General features: G+C 39.3%; 1 protein-coding gene across 1 annotated transcript in view; it reads left to right on the forward strand.

The window, feature by feature from the left end:
• Positions 1–11816, forward strand: part of LOC127582743 (mucin-16-like) — a 39193-nt gene extending 27377 nt beyond the window's left edge. Inside the window, exons 36-45 of the mRNA XM_052038305.1 lie at positions 884–1053; positions 1202–1228; positions 3001–3161; positions 3246–3313; positions 3782–3942; positions 4370–4542; positions 4764–4831; positions 6024–6184; positions 8234–8346; positions 10394–11816. Coding sequence (XP_051894265.1) covers positions 884–1053; positions 1202–1228; positions 3001–3161; positions 3246–3313; positions 3782–3942; positions 4370–4542; positions 4764–4831; positions 6024–6184; positions 8234–8346; positions 10394–10483 — 1192 coding nt within the window. The 3' untranslated portion in view covers positions 10484–11816. The remainder of the gene's footprint in view (positions 1–883; positions 1054–1201; positions 1229–3000; positions 3162–3245; positions 3314–3781; positions 3943–4369; positions 4543–4763; positions 4832–6023; positions 6185–8233; positions 8347–10393) is intronic.
• Positions 11817–17131: the final 5315 nt, after the last annotated feature.

Here is a 17131-nt window from a genome sequence, read left to right on the forward strand (position 1 = left end):
TTCTCTACCATGGAGGCAGTGGAACCTCAGTCATTGTGATCATTCAAAACAGAGATCAATACATTTCTGCACATTATGGGAATGAAGGGGTATTGGAACAGAGGAAGAAGATAGCCATGATCTTGATGAATGCTGGAGAAGACCTAACAAGACAGATGGACAACTCCTTCTTCTATTTATTTCTATTCCTATGTTCTAACTAGTTTGCTTCTGGAGGTAATTTTTGGGAACAGGGGCAAAAATGTGCTGATGAAATGTCAAAGGATACCAAAAGGTGGTACAAGAACATACAAAGGACTGTGAACAAATAATACTTCTGGGCAAATTAATTTCTCGGGAACACCACAACAGTGTGAGAATAATGGACATACTTTGTACAATTTAGTTCCAAATAATGGTTCAAAGTGGTTGAGGGAGTTGATTTACATATTGCCTGTAATTGTTTATGTCACCTCAGCCCACATTTTAAATTAATACAGAAATGTATGAAATCTTAATTCTTCCAAGTAAGAAATCAAACTACCCTTTCATGATTCGCTTAATCTATTATCCATCCATTTTGTTGTAGCCCAACAAATATAAAGGATGACAGGGTGATCTCAATCAGCAATATCAGAAATTATTTTGATCTTCTGGAGGCTACCAATAACTAAACATGTTGTTTTGTACTAGTCAAACACTTCACGAACATTTCTTTGTTTGACTCTGACATAATTACACTGGTTCAAATCAGTTCACTGATGCAGATGGAGCACACTGTGCAGTAATGGTTTGAGCAATTTCAGCCCCAACATGTTATTGCAAGAGAATGTATGAGAAGATGGTGAGGAGGTTTTCACAACATTTCCTGAATTATTTAATTGTTCATTCATCTACTTCACAGCTCAGCCAATATACAGGACAGCAGAGTGTTTGCAAACTGCTCTTTCAGGAATGACCCTGATCCTGAGGAAGTTAACAAGGTTACTGTGTACCGTGAATTCAGAGACAAGACCAAGGGCATCTCCTCCTTAGCAGCATATTCACTGGACAGTAACAGCCTCTATGTCAATGGTATTTATGTTTCAAGGATTATTCTGTTCTTTTACATTTCTTTTAGCAACTTTAGAGAAAACAATTAAAAGTATTGAATTTTATTCTATTAGTTTATGATAACTTTCCATTTGGTATTTCTCTTAAATGTCACATTCTCTATTTACAGGTTACACTGAAGCAGCTCCTTCAGTCAGTGAGTATAGTTTCTTTAACATTTTTTTATGGTAATATGGAAAATCATTCTGAAACTATGATGGACAGGAGCTGTAATCTCCATGGGAATCCAAAATTGGCTTAAGTCTTTAGAACAAATTTAAAATGAGGAATCCACTTGAAGTCTGCAACAGTCAGGAGAGCTAACTACTCATTGAAGCAGCCAATTACCTGACCACTGATTGGAGCAACTGCTATCCCAATAACTCAGTTGACACCTACAGACTCTGCAGACTTGTCCTTGACTAAGGCTCATGGATCTTGATGGAAAGTGAAAAAGAAGCCAAATTAATATGTTAGCTTGTGATAGTTGGTTGAATGACTATGATTTCAATTACAATGTTTAAAAGTGATCTGCTTAGAAATTGAATCAAGATGTGCCCTGTTTTTATGTACCACATAATTCAATTCAATTGAAGCCATAACACCCTGAGATTTACATGAGCTTGAGACTTTCCTCCCGAGTTCCATGTACAACGAACACATGGACAAACCCAGGTATACAGGGCAGTGCCCAATGGCATACAACACAAGCCTGGACACCAGTTCCATAATTGTCATCTACACTAACATGGGCTACTCCATTTGTGGGACAGGAACAGTCCTTCACAGTGCATTTGAGGACTATTTCAGTATTACTTAAAGGGAACCTGCCTGAGGAGGTCCCATTCTGGTAATGGGAACCTCTTTAGGTGATGAATTTAACTCAGCTCTCCCTTGGGCTCCCCAGTCCCAACACCCAGTGGTGACACCCACCCAAGGTCTTGACCTATGCCTGATCCCCTCCACCAAGAATTCTGTCAACCTGAAGAGAGACACCAGCCACACCCACTGCCCTGCCCAGCCATGCCAGCCATCTATTTGTCAACCTGACCTGAAAAACACCAAGGTCCCAGCCACTCCGCTCCTGACAACATCATCCTCTCCCCACTATTGAACCTCCCTTCCCATATGCCAACTCCTCACCATCAACGACTGACACTATTCTCTCCACTAGTGCTCTAGCTGCTAATCCTTCTTGAGCAATCCCTGGCAGTTGTCCTTCACTCTGAACTCTCCTTTCCCTGACCCTTTGGCCAACCATCTGCTCAACTCTTGCACCAGTCCCAACACGGACCCTTGTGCCTTCTGATCCCCCTCCAATGCTCCCTACATCTCTAAGCTTCTACCCCTCAGGGCCCCATAACGGAATACCTTTGATTCCTTGGACCTCTTCTGTCAGTGAATTTCCCCACAGTGGTTCACGCATAAAACATTTGCTGCCCAACCCTAACCAACTATCTATTTGCACATACAGAGGTGTCCTTCAACTTCTCAGCAATCATACTTCCCTATTGATTTATATCAATAAGATGTTAACAAAATTGTAGTCTACTTGTAAGTGCAACTTTTATTTTTGTGTGTTAAGTCTATGTTCATGAGAATAAGTGTTTATGTGGGTTCAGACAGAAAGGTAAAATACATAGCAACTAGACAATCCAAATTTAGAAAGTAAGCAAAATCCACTTTGTGAATTCTCATTAGGGCACTTCAGTAAGTTGCCTGTTCTCACATACACCAACAAATGGGTTCACTGATATCCAATAACTACAAGGTAGACTTTTACAAGAACACACTTTAGTTCAGAGGTTAAAGGGAGAGATCCAATTTTAGAGTTGCCATTCTTTATTCCAAATGTAATTGGTGAAGTTACAAAATGTTTAATTTCAGTTTCACACATTCCCAGTATAATGACTTATTCTTTCCCTACAGCTGAAAGTCCCATCGTGGTAGTGACTGTCCCAGAGAATCGAGAAACAAAACCCATTGATTACAACATCACTTTCACTATAACCAATTTGAAATTCACACCAGATTTACAAAATCCCAATTCTCCTCCATATATAACTGAATCAAGCAATGTTATCAATTTGGTAAGTGCAAAATGAAGTTGATTGGTATAAATCAGTGCACTGGTGTACTCCTTTGTCTAAAACATTTACTGTTAATTTTGGTAGCTCAACAACTTATACAGTAACAGCAAGATAGCAAGAACATTCTCAAATTGTAACAACATATCTTTCAGGTAAGATGTTCCTACTGACTCTTGATTAAGGTATTTAATTTGTTTTAAAGTAAAACAAAAAGTTCCAACAAAAAGTGTCAGTCAGAATCTCTGGAAAGAATGATGCTTTTCATGGACATCTTAGGAAAAAGCATTTTAAAATCAAATATTCTTGCTTCCTACAACATATATGAATGATTTTTCAAATCAAAATGTAACAAGCAGAAAATAATAGTAAACACAGCTGATGTGGTTGACAAGCTCCTTTCCCATTCATTGAACTGCACAGCATTTTAATTTTTGCTCAGTAATTGACTTTCTAAGTTTAATGTCATTTCAGCATTATAGAGTAATTATGAAAGTGATCTTAGTTATTTTAATAAAATATATTTATGTAAGATATCTAGAAATATTAATATTTCAGTTTAAATACATCAATTTTGCATTTCGTAATGACTTTCACTAACTGTATGTTCCTTTTCGTTCCAGTCCTAGAAACACAGAGCATACTAAAATTGAAGCATTTTGTTCTTTTAAAAATGATCCCACTGTTGCAATCGTTGATGTCTACAGTGAGTTCAGGGATAATACCGAGAAAATCACTCAATTGGGAGCATATTCATTGAATGAAAATAGCCTCTATGTAAATGGTATGCATTAGTTCAAATCATTTATTTGAATAAATTAAACAGGAAGTCATTACTAAAGTTGAAAAATTAGGTTGGACATATATCGCTTTCATGGTTATAGAGTCATAGAGTCGTATGAATGATTCAAACTCCAATACTCTCAATGTGACAAAAAAACAAGGAGCGGAGTCCTGCAGCTTCTTTCCAAATACCCACAAAGATTTTTTAAGGGTAATTGAGACCCAGATCACGGCAGCTAAAGGAGAAAAAGTTCAAGACAGACTATTCCAAGAAAATGAAAAAAGATTAAGTTCTCACTTTCAGTAAAAAAAATTAACGATGAATCTAATTGTAATCTTGAAGTTGGTGCACTTAAGCTATTTGATATTCATTTATAGTTTTCCTGAAACCATTAATAACATTTTAATGTTTCCCATCTTAATATTAGGCTATCAAGAACTGCAACCAGAAACACAAACAACTGTACCTGCACTTGAAGCCCGAGAAGGAGACTTGTCATTTGAACTTAATTTCACAATTATAAACAGAAATTTTACTGAAGAACTTAATGACCCAAATTCCCCTGAATATCAAAGTTTAGTTAACAATATTACTGAAATGGTAAGGACCATCTTGTTGACACTGCTTGAAATTTAAACCTGTAGACCCACAAGACCAGATGCATAAAATACTTTGCTCTGTATTTTCTAAGTGTCATACATTTTACAGCATGTACATTTTTTGTAAAAATTCTGCTTTATGAATCTGTTTCAACATTTCCATAAAATTAATTTTATATTTTGAAACGTATGCAATCAGTACTGAACTGTTATATTTTTCAGCTCATGGCATTATACAGAAACAGCTTACTCAAAGATAGCTATCGTGTCTGTAAAGTTACAGGGCTGAGGTAAGAGGGTTTCTACTACATTTTAAATATTTTTGAGATTAAACAAAAATATTACCTATTATTGATCCAGCTCAATAACAGTATCCAAAACTGGTTTGTGAAATAAGTATATCAATACAAAATTTAACTGTGCCTGGAGCTAAATTTAACCATGTGGCGAAACAGTTCCATTGCTATAATTCTCCGAAATCTGTTTCGTTTTAGCTATCTGTTGCTTGACTTTTGATAACTGCTGAACCATAATCATACAGCACAGAAACAGGTCCCTTGGCCCATCATGCCCATGCCAATCATCAAGTACTCATCTATACTGATCCCAGTTACCAGCATCTGGTCGGTAGCCTTCTACGCCTTGTGATTCAACTGCTCATCTAAGTACTTTTTAAATGTTGAGAATATCTGTCTCCATCACCTTCTCAGACAGTGTGTCCCATATTGCAACTACCCTCTGGGTGAAAGACGTTTCCTCGGATAAACCCTCCAACCTCTTATTCCTCACCTTAAACCTACACTCTGGTTTTAGACATCTCTGCTTTGGGGAAAAGCTTCTCGCTATTCACCCTATCTATGCCCCTTATAATTTTATATACCTCTTTTAGGTCCCCACTCAGCCGCCACTGCTTCAAGGAAAACAAACCCAGCCTAACAAGTTTCTCCTAAGTCATATGTTCCATCCCAGGCAACATCCAATCCCTTCTGTACCCTCTCCAGTGCAATCACATTCTTCCTGTAGTGTAGTGACCAATATTGCACTCAATATTCCAGATGTGGCCTAACCATTTTAAGTTAAAGCAAAAATTATCTTTTTGAACTCTGAAAGTCTTCAGAAGTTTCCTAACTGATCATATCCTATAAATTCTGTCATATGGGGTAAAACAGATACTGGAAGTTACGGATGCATTCAAACTTAATTTAGTTAATTCAAACTTCATTGAATCTTTAATTTCTCCAGCATTAATAACAGCAAAAAGTTACATGCCAAGTATTGCCATATTTATTGTTCATATACAAATATTCTGAAATGCACTTAATAAGCTACATTGATTAAAACTCAATTAATGTCAATATTTCCAACAGATACTGAATCACAATGTTAATTTTGCATCAGATTATTACATGTGTGCTCAAGTCTCAGATAGGTTAGTTTAACAATTTCCTTTTACAACTGATGTTATCCTTTTATTCCCAATAGAATTGGATCAATTAAATGCACTTGCATGTGCTACTTCAACCCAGCTGCTACAAATGAGTCAGTGATAGCCGACAAAGTCAAAACAGTATTTGCCATAGGAACAAATGGAACAAACTTGCTTGGAGGTACCTACCAGCTGCGAAAGGACAGCTTGTCAGTGGGTAAAGTATCAACTTCTATGTTGATTATTTCTAATATTTCCATCTTTCCATATTGATAATTAGGTTTTTCACATTTTGGGCTTGGGAAAATTAGCAATAAGAATTGAAGTCAGTTCAGACTATCTCGGCTTGTGAATTGTGTAATATTATTAAAATCAATGTTCTTGCTTCATCTCAAAATGAGATTATCAACAGTCTGGCTGTTGTGATTTAATATCTGTCTATTAATAGGGCAAAAGTGCTTCACCAGTACATTGACCAGGTGTTTAGTTCAAGTGTGATATCTACAATACAGGCATTCTTCATAAGTAAGTCCTTATCCCCAGCAGAGTATAATAGGCAAGCAGCAGTATAACAAGGGAGAGTTGGCTGTTTCCTGGGTTAGAAACTAACAGGTCTATAACCATGTCTGCAGTGATGTGATTTGCACAATTTGGAATTATTATTTAAAATTTTGATGACAGTAGCTGTCAACAGCACCTTTTAAATGTGAGTTTTCCCACAGAATCAGAGACAGATCAGTCTTATCATTTGTGGTTTACTATTAGGAAATGTTTTTCTGATGCACTTGTCCACAAGTTGAGTACAAGAAAAAGTCATATGTGCCTTTATAATAGTGCAAAAGAATGCATTTTGTATACATTTTAAGTGTTTCCACCCACTTCCTGTTGAGTTCCCACCCTTGCTGCTGCCATTTACCTAATGCTGAGTCATTTTGTGCACGTGATGTCAGCAGCAATATGTGCACTGCATCTCTCTGACTTACCAACAGAAATTAACAAAGGAGTACATCGTGCAGAATGTCCAGAATCAAATGTACATTAATGGAAGTGAAAGGTGTTTTCATGTTCACTGACCCCAACAATGATTTCAGTGTGCTGCTTTTTGCAGACAGGGCACAATTATAAAAACACACCAGCTGTGTCTCAGATACTGTGGTATGTGACCCCTGGTGAATGACCCGGGACTGCCCAATCACAGCATAAGCCTGAGCAGATCACACCAGAACATGGGAGGTCCAGTATCTTGTGGCATTTAATCCCCAACCATGATTTCTCCCTCTTTCCCTATCCCACTCTGTTTTGCCCCTTCTTCTGTTCCTCCATTCCCATTTCCCTCATTTCTATGGCAGCCTACATGATTGACATAGAGATCACTTTATAGGCACTGACCCACATTCCCATGGGCAGGATGAGTTCCAGCAGCAGCCACCAGCTGTGAACACACTAGTCAACTCCTGATGTTTTTAAATGAGAGAAAACCACAACAGAGATTTCTTAAAGTGAAGATACACTATTTAGTTAACTATTTAGTTAACTTTTTTTTGTTTTGGAGATTCCTTACCTTGAGTCAAGGTGAAATGCAGCAGCCATTTAGTGTATTCACCAAATAAGGATGACATCCAATTTCTAGGCAACTATCAATATATAGGGTGAACTTTTGAACTTATAAACTCAGTGGGGAGCCTTACTTCAAGAATCAGGATTGGTCTATTGTTGCTCTAGTGTGGATTTCTGATCCTTTTTCACTGCAGTGGCCCCACAGGAAGCACAAGTTACAGAATTCCACAACCATTTCCTAATAAGACCAACCACTGGCCACCAATTTAATTTAGAGTCATAGCATTGTACAGCGCAGAAACAAGCCCTTTGACCCACTGTGCCATGCCAAGCTTTTTGCCCATTTACACTAATCCCATTTGCCTGCATAAGGACCATATACTCCTATACCTTGCCTATTTAAGTGTCTGTATAAATGCCTCTTAAGTGTAGTCATTGTTTATGAGTCCATCACCTCCTCTGACAACGCGTTCCAGATTTCAACCACCACTGTGTAAAAATAAAACTTACCCCTTGGTTCCCCTTTAAAACTCCTTCCTCTTACCTGAAACCTATGCCCTGTTGTTTTTGATATCCCTACCATAGGAAAAAAATTGACTATCTACCCTATCCATGCCTCTCATAATCTTATATTTCAGTCTCACTGGTATTGAAGATTTTACTTCATTTATTTGCATTTGACTATTGTTTTTGTCATTACTTCATGCAGAAGCTGAAGCACCTGTCTCTTCTGGCATAACAGAAATACCAGTCTGGGGAATCATACTCATCGTGCTGGGCATACTGCTCATTCTGTTGCTCATTTTCCTCTTTTGTATGTGGGTAAGTTCATCTGGCTTTTCAATATTGTACAGTGTCACTCATTGTGGTGATAACATCCAGAAATGCACAGCATATAACAGAAAATAATTCAAAACATGATGAAGATGAAGCTGCAGGAAGATCCAGAGTTATTAAGACAATATTCAAATTAATGACCTGCTTAGGTTTAAAATTAAAAACCAATCCAAACCCACCCCATCCAGGGACAAACCAAATCCAGTGCAAGGCATGTAGACATATAATCTTTCTGATACCCCAGCTGAACCTGACCTGCAGTTGGGTCCCTTCAGGCTTGGGTAGGTTACCTGGATCGAAATAGTGTTGAGCCTTGGGATATTAATTCATAGGAAGCCAACTCGATCTGAGCCTGTTTATTTGATGCCCAACCCAACACATATAGTTAGACGTCATCAGGCTTGGGAGTAGCCAGGCCCTAGATCAGATAAGACATTAGCTACGACTTCCTCAAGTGAAAGGTGGACAGTGTAACAGAGCTTCATTGCAACAGCATAGAATCATAGAGATTGGAAATTACCAGCAATTTCATGAACTGTTATTTAACAGTGGAAGGATGAGAGGGGAGAAGAGGAAAATTGCTTTCACCTAGAGGAGTCAGGAACTCATTGTCTGAAAAGGTGGGAGAGGCAGAAATTAAACAGTATTTGGATGTGTACTTGAAGAGCCATGACCTGCAGGACTATGGAACCAGTGCTAGAAAGTGGGATTAGGCTGGTTAACTCTCTTTCAACCAGCACAGACACAATAGGCTATATAGCCTCTTCTGTGCCTTAAATTTTCTGACTCTATGAATAGTAATTCCTCGGTTCATTGTTATCTTCACTAACCAGCACCATCTTTTCTCCAAAGTGAATGGCTCACAAATGAATTGGAATACATTATTAATGTAAAGGTTCTCTTACTGTATGTCAGTGACATACATGCTAAAATGATGCATTAAACAACTGAAATTGTATACCGGTCAGAGTTTTTCTCACAAAACAAACTAAAACATTCAGTCTATCATCTGCTGAAAACTTTTCCAGTGAAAGAAAGTTGCTGATGACAAGGAGCTGGACCTGAGCATAAGCAAGAAGTTGCCTTGTAGAAATGAGTTGTGTCACACCATCGCTGGGTGCCTAAACTATCGCAGAAATGATATCAGGTGCTGTTACCAGGAATGTTGTTAGGGAGAACCTATACAGGAAGTTCTGTCCAGGAAAACTCAAAATAAATTTGGGTTCAAAAAATCAAACTGCTGGAGGAACACAGCAGGTCAGGCAGCATCTGTGGAGGGAAATGGACAGTTGACGTTTCAGGCCAAGACCCTTCATCTGGACGGAAAGATAGAGAGAAAATCCACTCCGCCTGTCTCACAAACACATGGTCATATGTACAAGCTGTACATAAGCTTGGTGTTCATAGGCTAAGAGGACCCTTAGTAATGGGGAGGGGCTCTGGTGTGGGTGTTAGAAGCCCTTGTGTACCAACTCAGCCCAGCATGTGCAAAGCATGTCTGGTTTTTTTTTGAAAGATCACTTTGACCAAGACCTACTTCTCTATAACTGCACAAGGTAAAGCTGCTGTTCACATTGTTTATCTGTCTCCTGAGCAACTGATGACTTCAGGAGACTTGTATTACCTGTGAGTCACGCCACAGAAATGAGTCATTCATAGGCGTTCAATTTGCTCAATCCCCTTTGGACAGAAACTCCAGTTTCTAGTTCTAGTTCAGCCAAGGGGTGTTGTACTTACAGCAAAGGATTTTTTTTTCAATCAGTGGCACCTCCCAAGCTTTTAATTGGCATGAATGAGCAGTGAATAAAGAAGCATTACCAGAATCTTTCAATTGGTGACTTTGTTTTCACAGGTCAAATTACAATTACTCATTTCCAACTTCTAATAAATAGAAATACATACGCTGCACGTCACAGTAAATAATCTATTTTAAAAGTGGGATTTGCAAAAGATAAGATCTTTATTAGTCACATGTACATCAAAACACTAATCTCTACTTAAAGCATGCTTCTATAACATTTTAATCTTCCAGATCGCATTATATTTGAAAAAGGAAAAACATGGATCCTACAACATAATGCAAAACCCTGCTGGATTGTACTTCCCACATCAGAAATACTGATAAGAAATATTAAAGATAAATAACAACTATGCAAATAATAGTGGATTTGAAGTAGGAGAAAGCACATTAGTACAATTACATAGTTATATTGAACTAACAAAACTTGAGCTGTCTTGGAACTAAAATGAATTGTAGTAAAAATGCTCTTATTTATAGATATGTAAAGGAGTGCTGGTCTATAAAATCAGGGTGCCTTGGGGGGAAGGAGGGTCCAGATGTGATGGTGACAAGCATGGTGGTATAAGTAGTACAAAGTGTCAGGGTTTCCTGCATGATCCGGACATGGAGGATTTAGAAAGGCATATATATATCATAGGTCCAGATTCCTAAAGGCTGGTTACATATCATGAAAGCAACATTCCAGGAAAGGGCACATTTTGCCTTTACAGTTCTTCACTTTTCTGAACAACTAAGCATGGCCATTATCACTGTGACAAGCCTCTTGAAACATGGCCAAAAGGGCAATGTCTCTGAAAGCAAGGTATTACCCTTCTTGGTGGCAAAAGCATGGAATGTAAGTGGGGCCCAAAACTGAGAATGTGTGCATTTTGCCACAATGAAAATAAATGTTGATTTCTTAAAGTATTTAACATAGCACTTTTTTAAATTTATCTTACATTTATACTGAGATTGAATGATTAATCCTTAAAGCTTCTAAATTATATAACATATTTATATTAGTTATAAAGATTTGTCTGGAATTGTCGTATCTATTTTTGCTGCTGATTGACTGCCTAGTTAAGCTACCTTAATAACAGAGTATCTGACTAAACGTTTTATTGAACTGTGATTGCTCAATTCCCTTTCTTCATGAGAGCATTCAAACAAAAGATCATAAACTTAGGATGGCCTACATTCCTCAAGGATAAGATCCTCCTTTCAGTATTTTATACAAGTGATAAATGAATTCCACTTAGTGTCAGAATGTTCAGGCAATGATTAAGTTAAACAAAATGCAGTAATAAGTTAGAAGCAGTTCAAAGTTTGTGAGTTTTAAGTGTTTCTCATGTGAATCATTTGCAAATAACTTTTCATCATTAGTCAGACAGCTTCAGATAGAAATGTATCCTCTTTTAACTCCACTTCTGGAAAAAAACATTCAGTGGAACCAAATTTCCAAAGCAATGTACAACACATATTCTCCACTTTACTTCGTGTAAGCAGGGACAACTTTCTCCAGATTGTCTCAAAGCTATAATTATCCATAATACGTTCTAACAAATCCTTTGGAAATGCACTTTGATAGTAGCTATTATTGTTTAATGATAGAAACGTTATATATTTCTAAAAGTAAACTATTTTGAAATAATTTAGAAATGTGTATTTATAGAAATATTATTTTTCTGGGCCGATTTTGGTTGTCATAATGAAAATAAACTAATCTTTTAAATATCGCTTTGTATTTATTTTTGTTAATGACATTGTGCTGAATATTGTAATCTAAATTAAAATTGTACACTTTCTTCAATCAAATTGATAATGATTGAATAAATATAAAAACTTAGTTTCTCTCCCTTTCATCTAAATGCACCTCCAAATGGGACCCTGCTGAAAATGAGGGCAGAGACAGAATGGAGCAGCAATCATAGCCTGCCCCCTCACTAACAGTAATGGCTAATACTTGAAGAAGTCACAATGCCACCAAACCTGAAAGTCTTCTACAGTTGTTTATAAAAGGTACAAATGATGCCACCGTTCACAAATAATGCAAGAATGGGGCAAGGCTGATCACCTGCTGCCTGGGAGCACCTCTCTAAAAAGACATTCCTTCAGTACTAATTTTTCCTAGGTGATAGTATGTACATTTGCAATTTCTAAAATGTCCCTTTATGAATGATATACCACTCATGCACATTAACAAACTATAATAACTCAGCAAATATAATTTATTTCATAAAGAAACAGCTATTTTCTGAGTACCTTGCATAAGCACAGGTCAGCCTGAGTGCTTCAGCCAGTGAAGTACTTCTGAAGTACAGCTACTGCTGTAGTGAAACAGAACTCAGAAACTTGTGGATCAGCTAAAGTGGACAGCGGTTAGATAAAAGGCTGGAAAAACTGATATCTTTCAACCCGATCTCTGCTGAGCAATACATGCTAACCCAGACACTGAAAATTTTATCTAATTAAAGTGGAGTAATCTCAAAGAAACTTAGGGTTTCAATTTCATAATGGAGCTAAAGGTCAGGTGGAGCTAAAGCAAGGCTCTATTTATTAGACTTTTATATGAATGGTAATGCAAACCTACTTTGTGACAGAAGTTCAGAATCAATTTATTGATGTTAAATGTGTAAATGTGTTAAACAAGGTGGATGCATGATCCAGGAAAGTACAACATTACCAGACCAGATCCAACCAGATGGCTGGCAGTTGTGTCTCTTTGAATCTCTGTGACTTCTCCTTAACTGACCAAATCTTCCTCTGAGTTTGCAAAGTTCTCCACAATTCAGCAGAGACAAAGTCTTAATTGAATATTTATAGCTATGATTCTGCAGTACATTACAATCTATTGACTTGTCTGTTTCATGTCTTTTAATTATGGAACTATGGACACTAGGCAATCGAAGGATCCGAAATTCATGTTCGGCTGAGTAACAACCCTTCAGCCATCATGTCTGCACCGACCATGATGCCAATCTAAACTGATCTGATCTGCCTGCACATGGTCCGTATCCCTCTATTCCTTGCCTGTTCATGTGCCTGTCTAAATGCGTCTTAAACGTTGCTATCGGATCTGCCTCTACCACCTCTCCCAGCAGCGCAGTCCAGGTACCCCCCACTCTCTGTGTAAAGAACCTGCAATTAGTGTCATAGAGTTATACAGCACAGAAACAGGCCTTTCAGCCCAAATGGTCCATGCTGACCAAGATACCCATCCAAGCATGTCCCATTTGTCAGTGTTTGGCCCTTAACCTTCTAAACTTTTCTTATTCACGTATCTGTCCACTGTCTTTTAGAAGTTGTTACTGTATCTGACTCAACCACTTCCTCTGGCAGCTCATTCCACATACATAAGATAAAATTTCTTTATTAGTCACATGTACATCGAAACACACATTGAAATGCATCTTTTGCATAGAATGTTTGGGGAGCAGCCCACAAGTGTCGTCACGCTTCCGGCGCCAACATAGTACGCCCACAACTTCCTAACCCGTACGTCTTTGGAATGTGGGAGGAAACTGGAGCACCTGCAGGAAACCAACACAGACACGGGGAGAATGTACAAACTCCTTACAGACAGCAGCTGAATTGAACCCGGGTCACCGGCACTGTAAAGCGTTACACTAACTGCTACACTACCATGCCTGCCCTTTTTGACATACCGCCCTTTTTGTTAAAAAGCTGCCCAGTAAATTCCTATTAAGATTTTCTCACCTTAAACCTGTGCCCTCTATTTCTTGATTGCCCAACACTGGGAAAAAGACTAAGTTCATTCACCCCTATCTATGCCCCTCATGATTTTATACACCTCTATAAGATCACCTCTCAGTGTCCTCCGCTCCAAGGAATAAAGTCCTGGCCTGTACAACCTCTCTCGAGAACTTAATCCCTCCACCCTGGCAACAACCTTGTAAGTCTTCTCAGCACTCTTTCCAATTTAATGACATTTTTCCAACAGCAGGATGACCGAACCTGAACACAGTGCGGCCTCACCAGCATCTTGTACAACCGCACCATGACCTCCTCACTTTTATGCTCAATGCCCTGACTGATGAAGGCCGGCATGCCAAGAGCGTTTTTCACCACCTTGTCTACCTGTGACTCCACTTTCAGGGAACCATGTACTTGAACTCCAGGGTCTCTCTATGCTATAATGCTCCCCTGTGCCCTGCTGTTCGCTGTGAAATTCTCCTTTAAATTTTCCCCCTCTCATCTTAAACTTATGCCCTCTAGTACTTGACATTCCCTGGGAAAAAGACTACCCTCTCTATGCTTCTCATAATTTTATATACTCCTGCAAGTTTGTCCCTCAGCCTCCAACGCTCCAGAGAAAACAATCCAAGTTTCTCCAACCTCTCCATATAGCTAATACACTCCAATCCAGACAACATTGTGATAAACTTCTTCTACACTCTCTCCAAAGCCCCCCTCATCCTTCCTATCATGCAGCGAGCAGAACTGCACACAATACTCCAAATGTGGCCTAACCAAAGTTTTATACAGCTACAACATGACTTGCCAACTTTTATACTCAAGCGATGAAGGCAAGTATGCTGCATGCCTTCTTTACCACTCCATCCACTTCCTCCAAATAATAGATGTAACTGTTACAGGTAGGAGACTTACCTCTTTTTTTAAGAATATATGGCACAATTTTTATTTCAATCCTACTCAGGTCCTCTGCCTCACCTCTTCTACCAATATAATGGTGATTGTATTGATGCTATTTCCTGTTCTCCCAGATGATTACACAATGAATTTACACCCTCCTCTCCCTTTCACATGGCCCATCTCTGACTTCTACCTTCCCTTTCTCAGCTTCTCTTACTCCATTTCAATGTCCACAAGTAGTTCAAGACTCCCATCTTTGCTATCTTGACAACACTCCCCCACTCAGCTTCCTGTAGGAACTCCAGTTTCTCCACCTTCATCATAACTGGTCTAACAACGAGGTCTTCAACACCAGTTCTTGTGAAACATCTTCCCTTTTCCTCAGCCATGGCTTCCTGCACATTCAACTGATAATCCTCTGTAATTTATGACATGTCCATTGTGACATCCCCACCCTTTACTTCTCAGCACCTACAGGGGCCACGTCATCTGCCACATTCCAACTCCCTCTTCCACAACCACCCTTAGCAACTTCACCACATCTTCACAGTTGCTGCATGTAACTGTTGGTGTGGAGTCACAGACAGGCCAAACAGAGTAAAGGTACCAGAAAACTTAATGGAATTTTACGTCAATTACATGGTCACCAACACTAGCTTTTCATTCCAGAGTTACTAAGTTAATTGAATTTAAATTTTCCATTTGCTGTGTTTATGATAGCCTCTGGATTACCATTTCAGTGACCTGGTGTGCTACTATACCAGAATATGTTGAGCACAACTAAGATATGCACATATAAATATTCACAACTACTTAGTGGGCATCAGTAGTAAGGCATTGTGAAGGCAAATCAAAAGCTTTACTGCCAATAGTTGTTTAGAAAAGGTGCAATGATCAGTGCTGTCCAGGTCCAGGACAAGCTGAGTGATGGATACAGGAGAACTTGTCACTCTAAAGACAAGAGAATCTTGTCTAAGGGGCATTAGGGTTAACTCTACAAGTCTGCTAATAGGGATGCCCATTCCTGCTACAGTAAAACAACACCCTATGCCCTGTGGAAGGTTGCTGTCAGGATTTGCCAACTTTTCCAACACTGTGAGCAGGTATCCTAGCAAGTCCATCGATGCACCAAGTGTCAGTCTTATTCTGTGGATTGCCCTGTTGAAGTCATCATCCAAGTCTCTGAATCAGAAATTACTTGTGATCTAGCTCTGCAGTCTTGGCTGCAGGTCAGTCATGCTCATAAAGATCATGTCTCTGAGTTAGTTTCTAAGGTAATCGATATGCTAATTTCTGAGCTGGTTAAACTGAGAGGGTCAAATCAAATGATGACGCATCTCCATCTCTCTCACACCAGGGCTGGGCTAGACTGTAACTCTTGGCGGATCTTGGAATCTGGAGCAAAAATCAACCTGCTGGAGGAACTCAGTGGGTCAAGTAGCATCTGAGGAGGCAGGGGAATGGCTGACATCTCAGTTGAGACCCTGCATCAGGACTGAGAGTGTAGAGTGGAGAGAGCCATATAAAGAGGTGAGGTGGAGGGGTGAAGCAGAAGCTGGCAGGCAACAGATGGAATCAGGTGAGGCTGCTTGTAATTCTTGGCTATCGGAAAGAAGATAGACAGATAGAAAGGGGTTAGGGGCAGAAAAGTAAGAGCTGCTTGCGATACTGGTGCCTGTAAACAGAAGAAAGAATTTGGAAAGTCAGCAGTTTTTCTCCAGTTGCAGCAGGTAGAGCAGCAGAGGGGAGGAGCCAGCAGTTTGTTTTTAAAGTTATGTGATTGGCTAAATGTGTGGCAACTCAGCCAATAAAAGGAAGGTAGGGTAAAGCTGTGGCTATTTTGGAGCAGCCATTGTGAGTGGGCCAGTGTAGGGGTGGGAATCTGAGGCACAGGTGAGTAGCAGGGAGGTTTTTTTATAGTAGTTATTTAAAAAGACATCAAATTATAACTAATTAAATAAAGTAGGGATGTAGGATCAGGTGATGTGTTGTAGCTGCATGATTTGGGAGCTGGTGGACTCCTTTGTGGTTCCTGGTGACCACATCTGCAGCAAGTGTTGGTTGCTTGAGGAACTTGGGCTCAAAGTTGATGACCTGGAATCTGAGCTTCAAACACTGCGACACATCAGGGAGGGGGAAAGTTACCTGGATGCTGTGTTTCAGGAGGCAGTCACACCCATTAGATTAACTACTTCAAATCTGGTCTGTGATCAGGGACAAGAGGGTGTTGCTGTGAGGCAGGTGGGGGGATCCTAGTGCTGGAGGAGCCTCAGCTCTTGAGCTTGTCCAACAGATGTGAGATACTTGCTCCCTGTGTGGATGAGAGTGGGGGCTGTAGGAAGGATGAGCAACTGAACTGTGATTCAGGGAGCCATT

This window comes from Pristis pectinata, chromosome 24, assembly GCF_009764475.1.
Source record: "Pristis pectinata isolate sPriPec2 chromosome 24, sPriPec2.1.pri, whole genome shotgun sequence".
Taxonomy (NCBI): Eukaryota; Metazoa; Chordata; class Chondrichthyes; order Rhinopristiformes; family Pristidae; genus Pristis; species Pristis pectinata.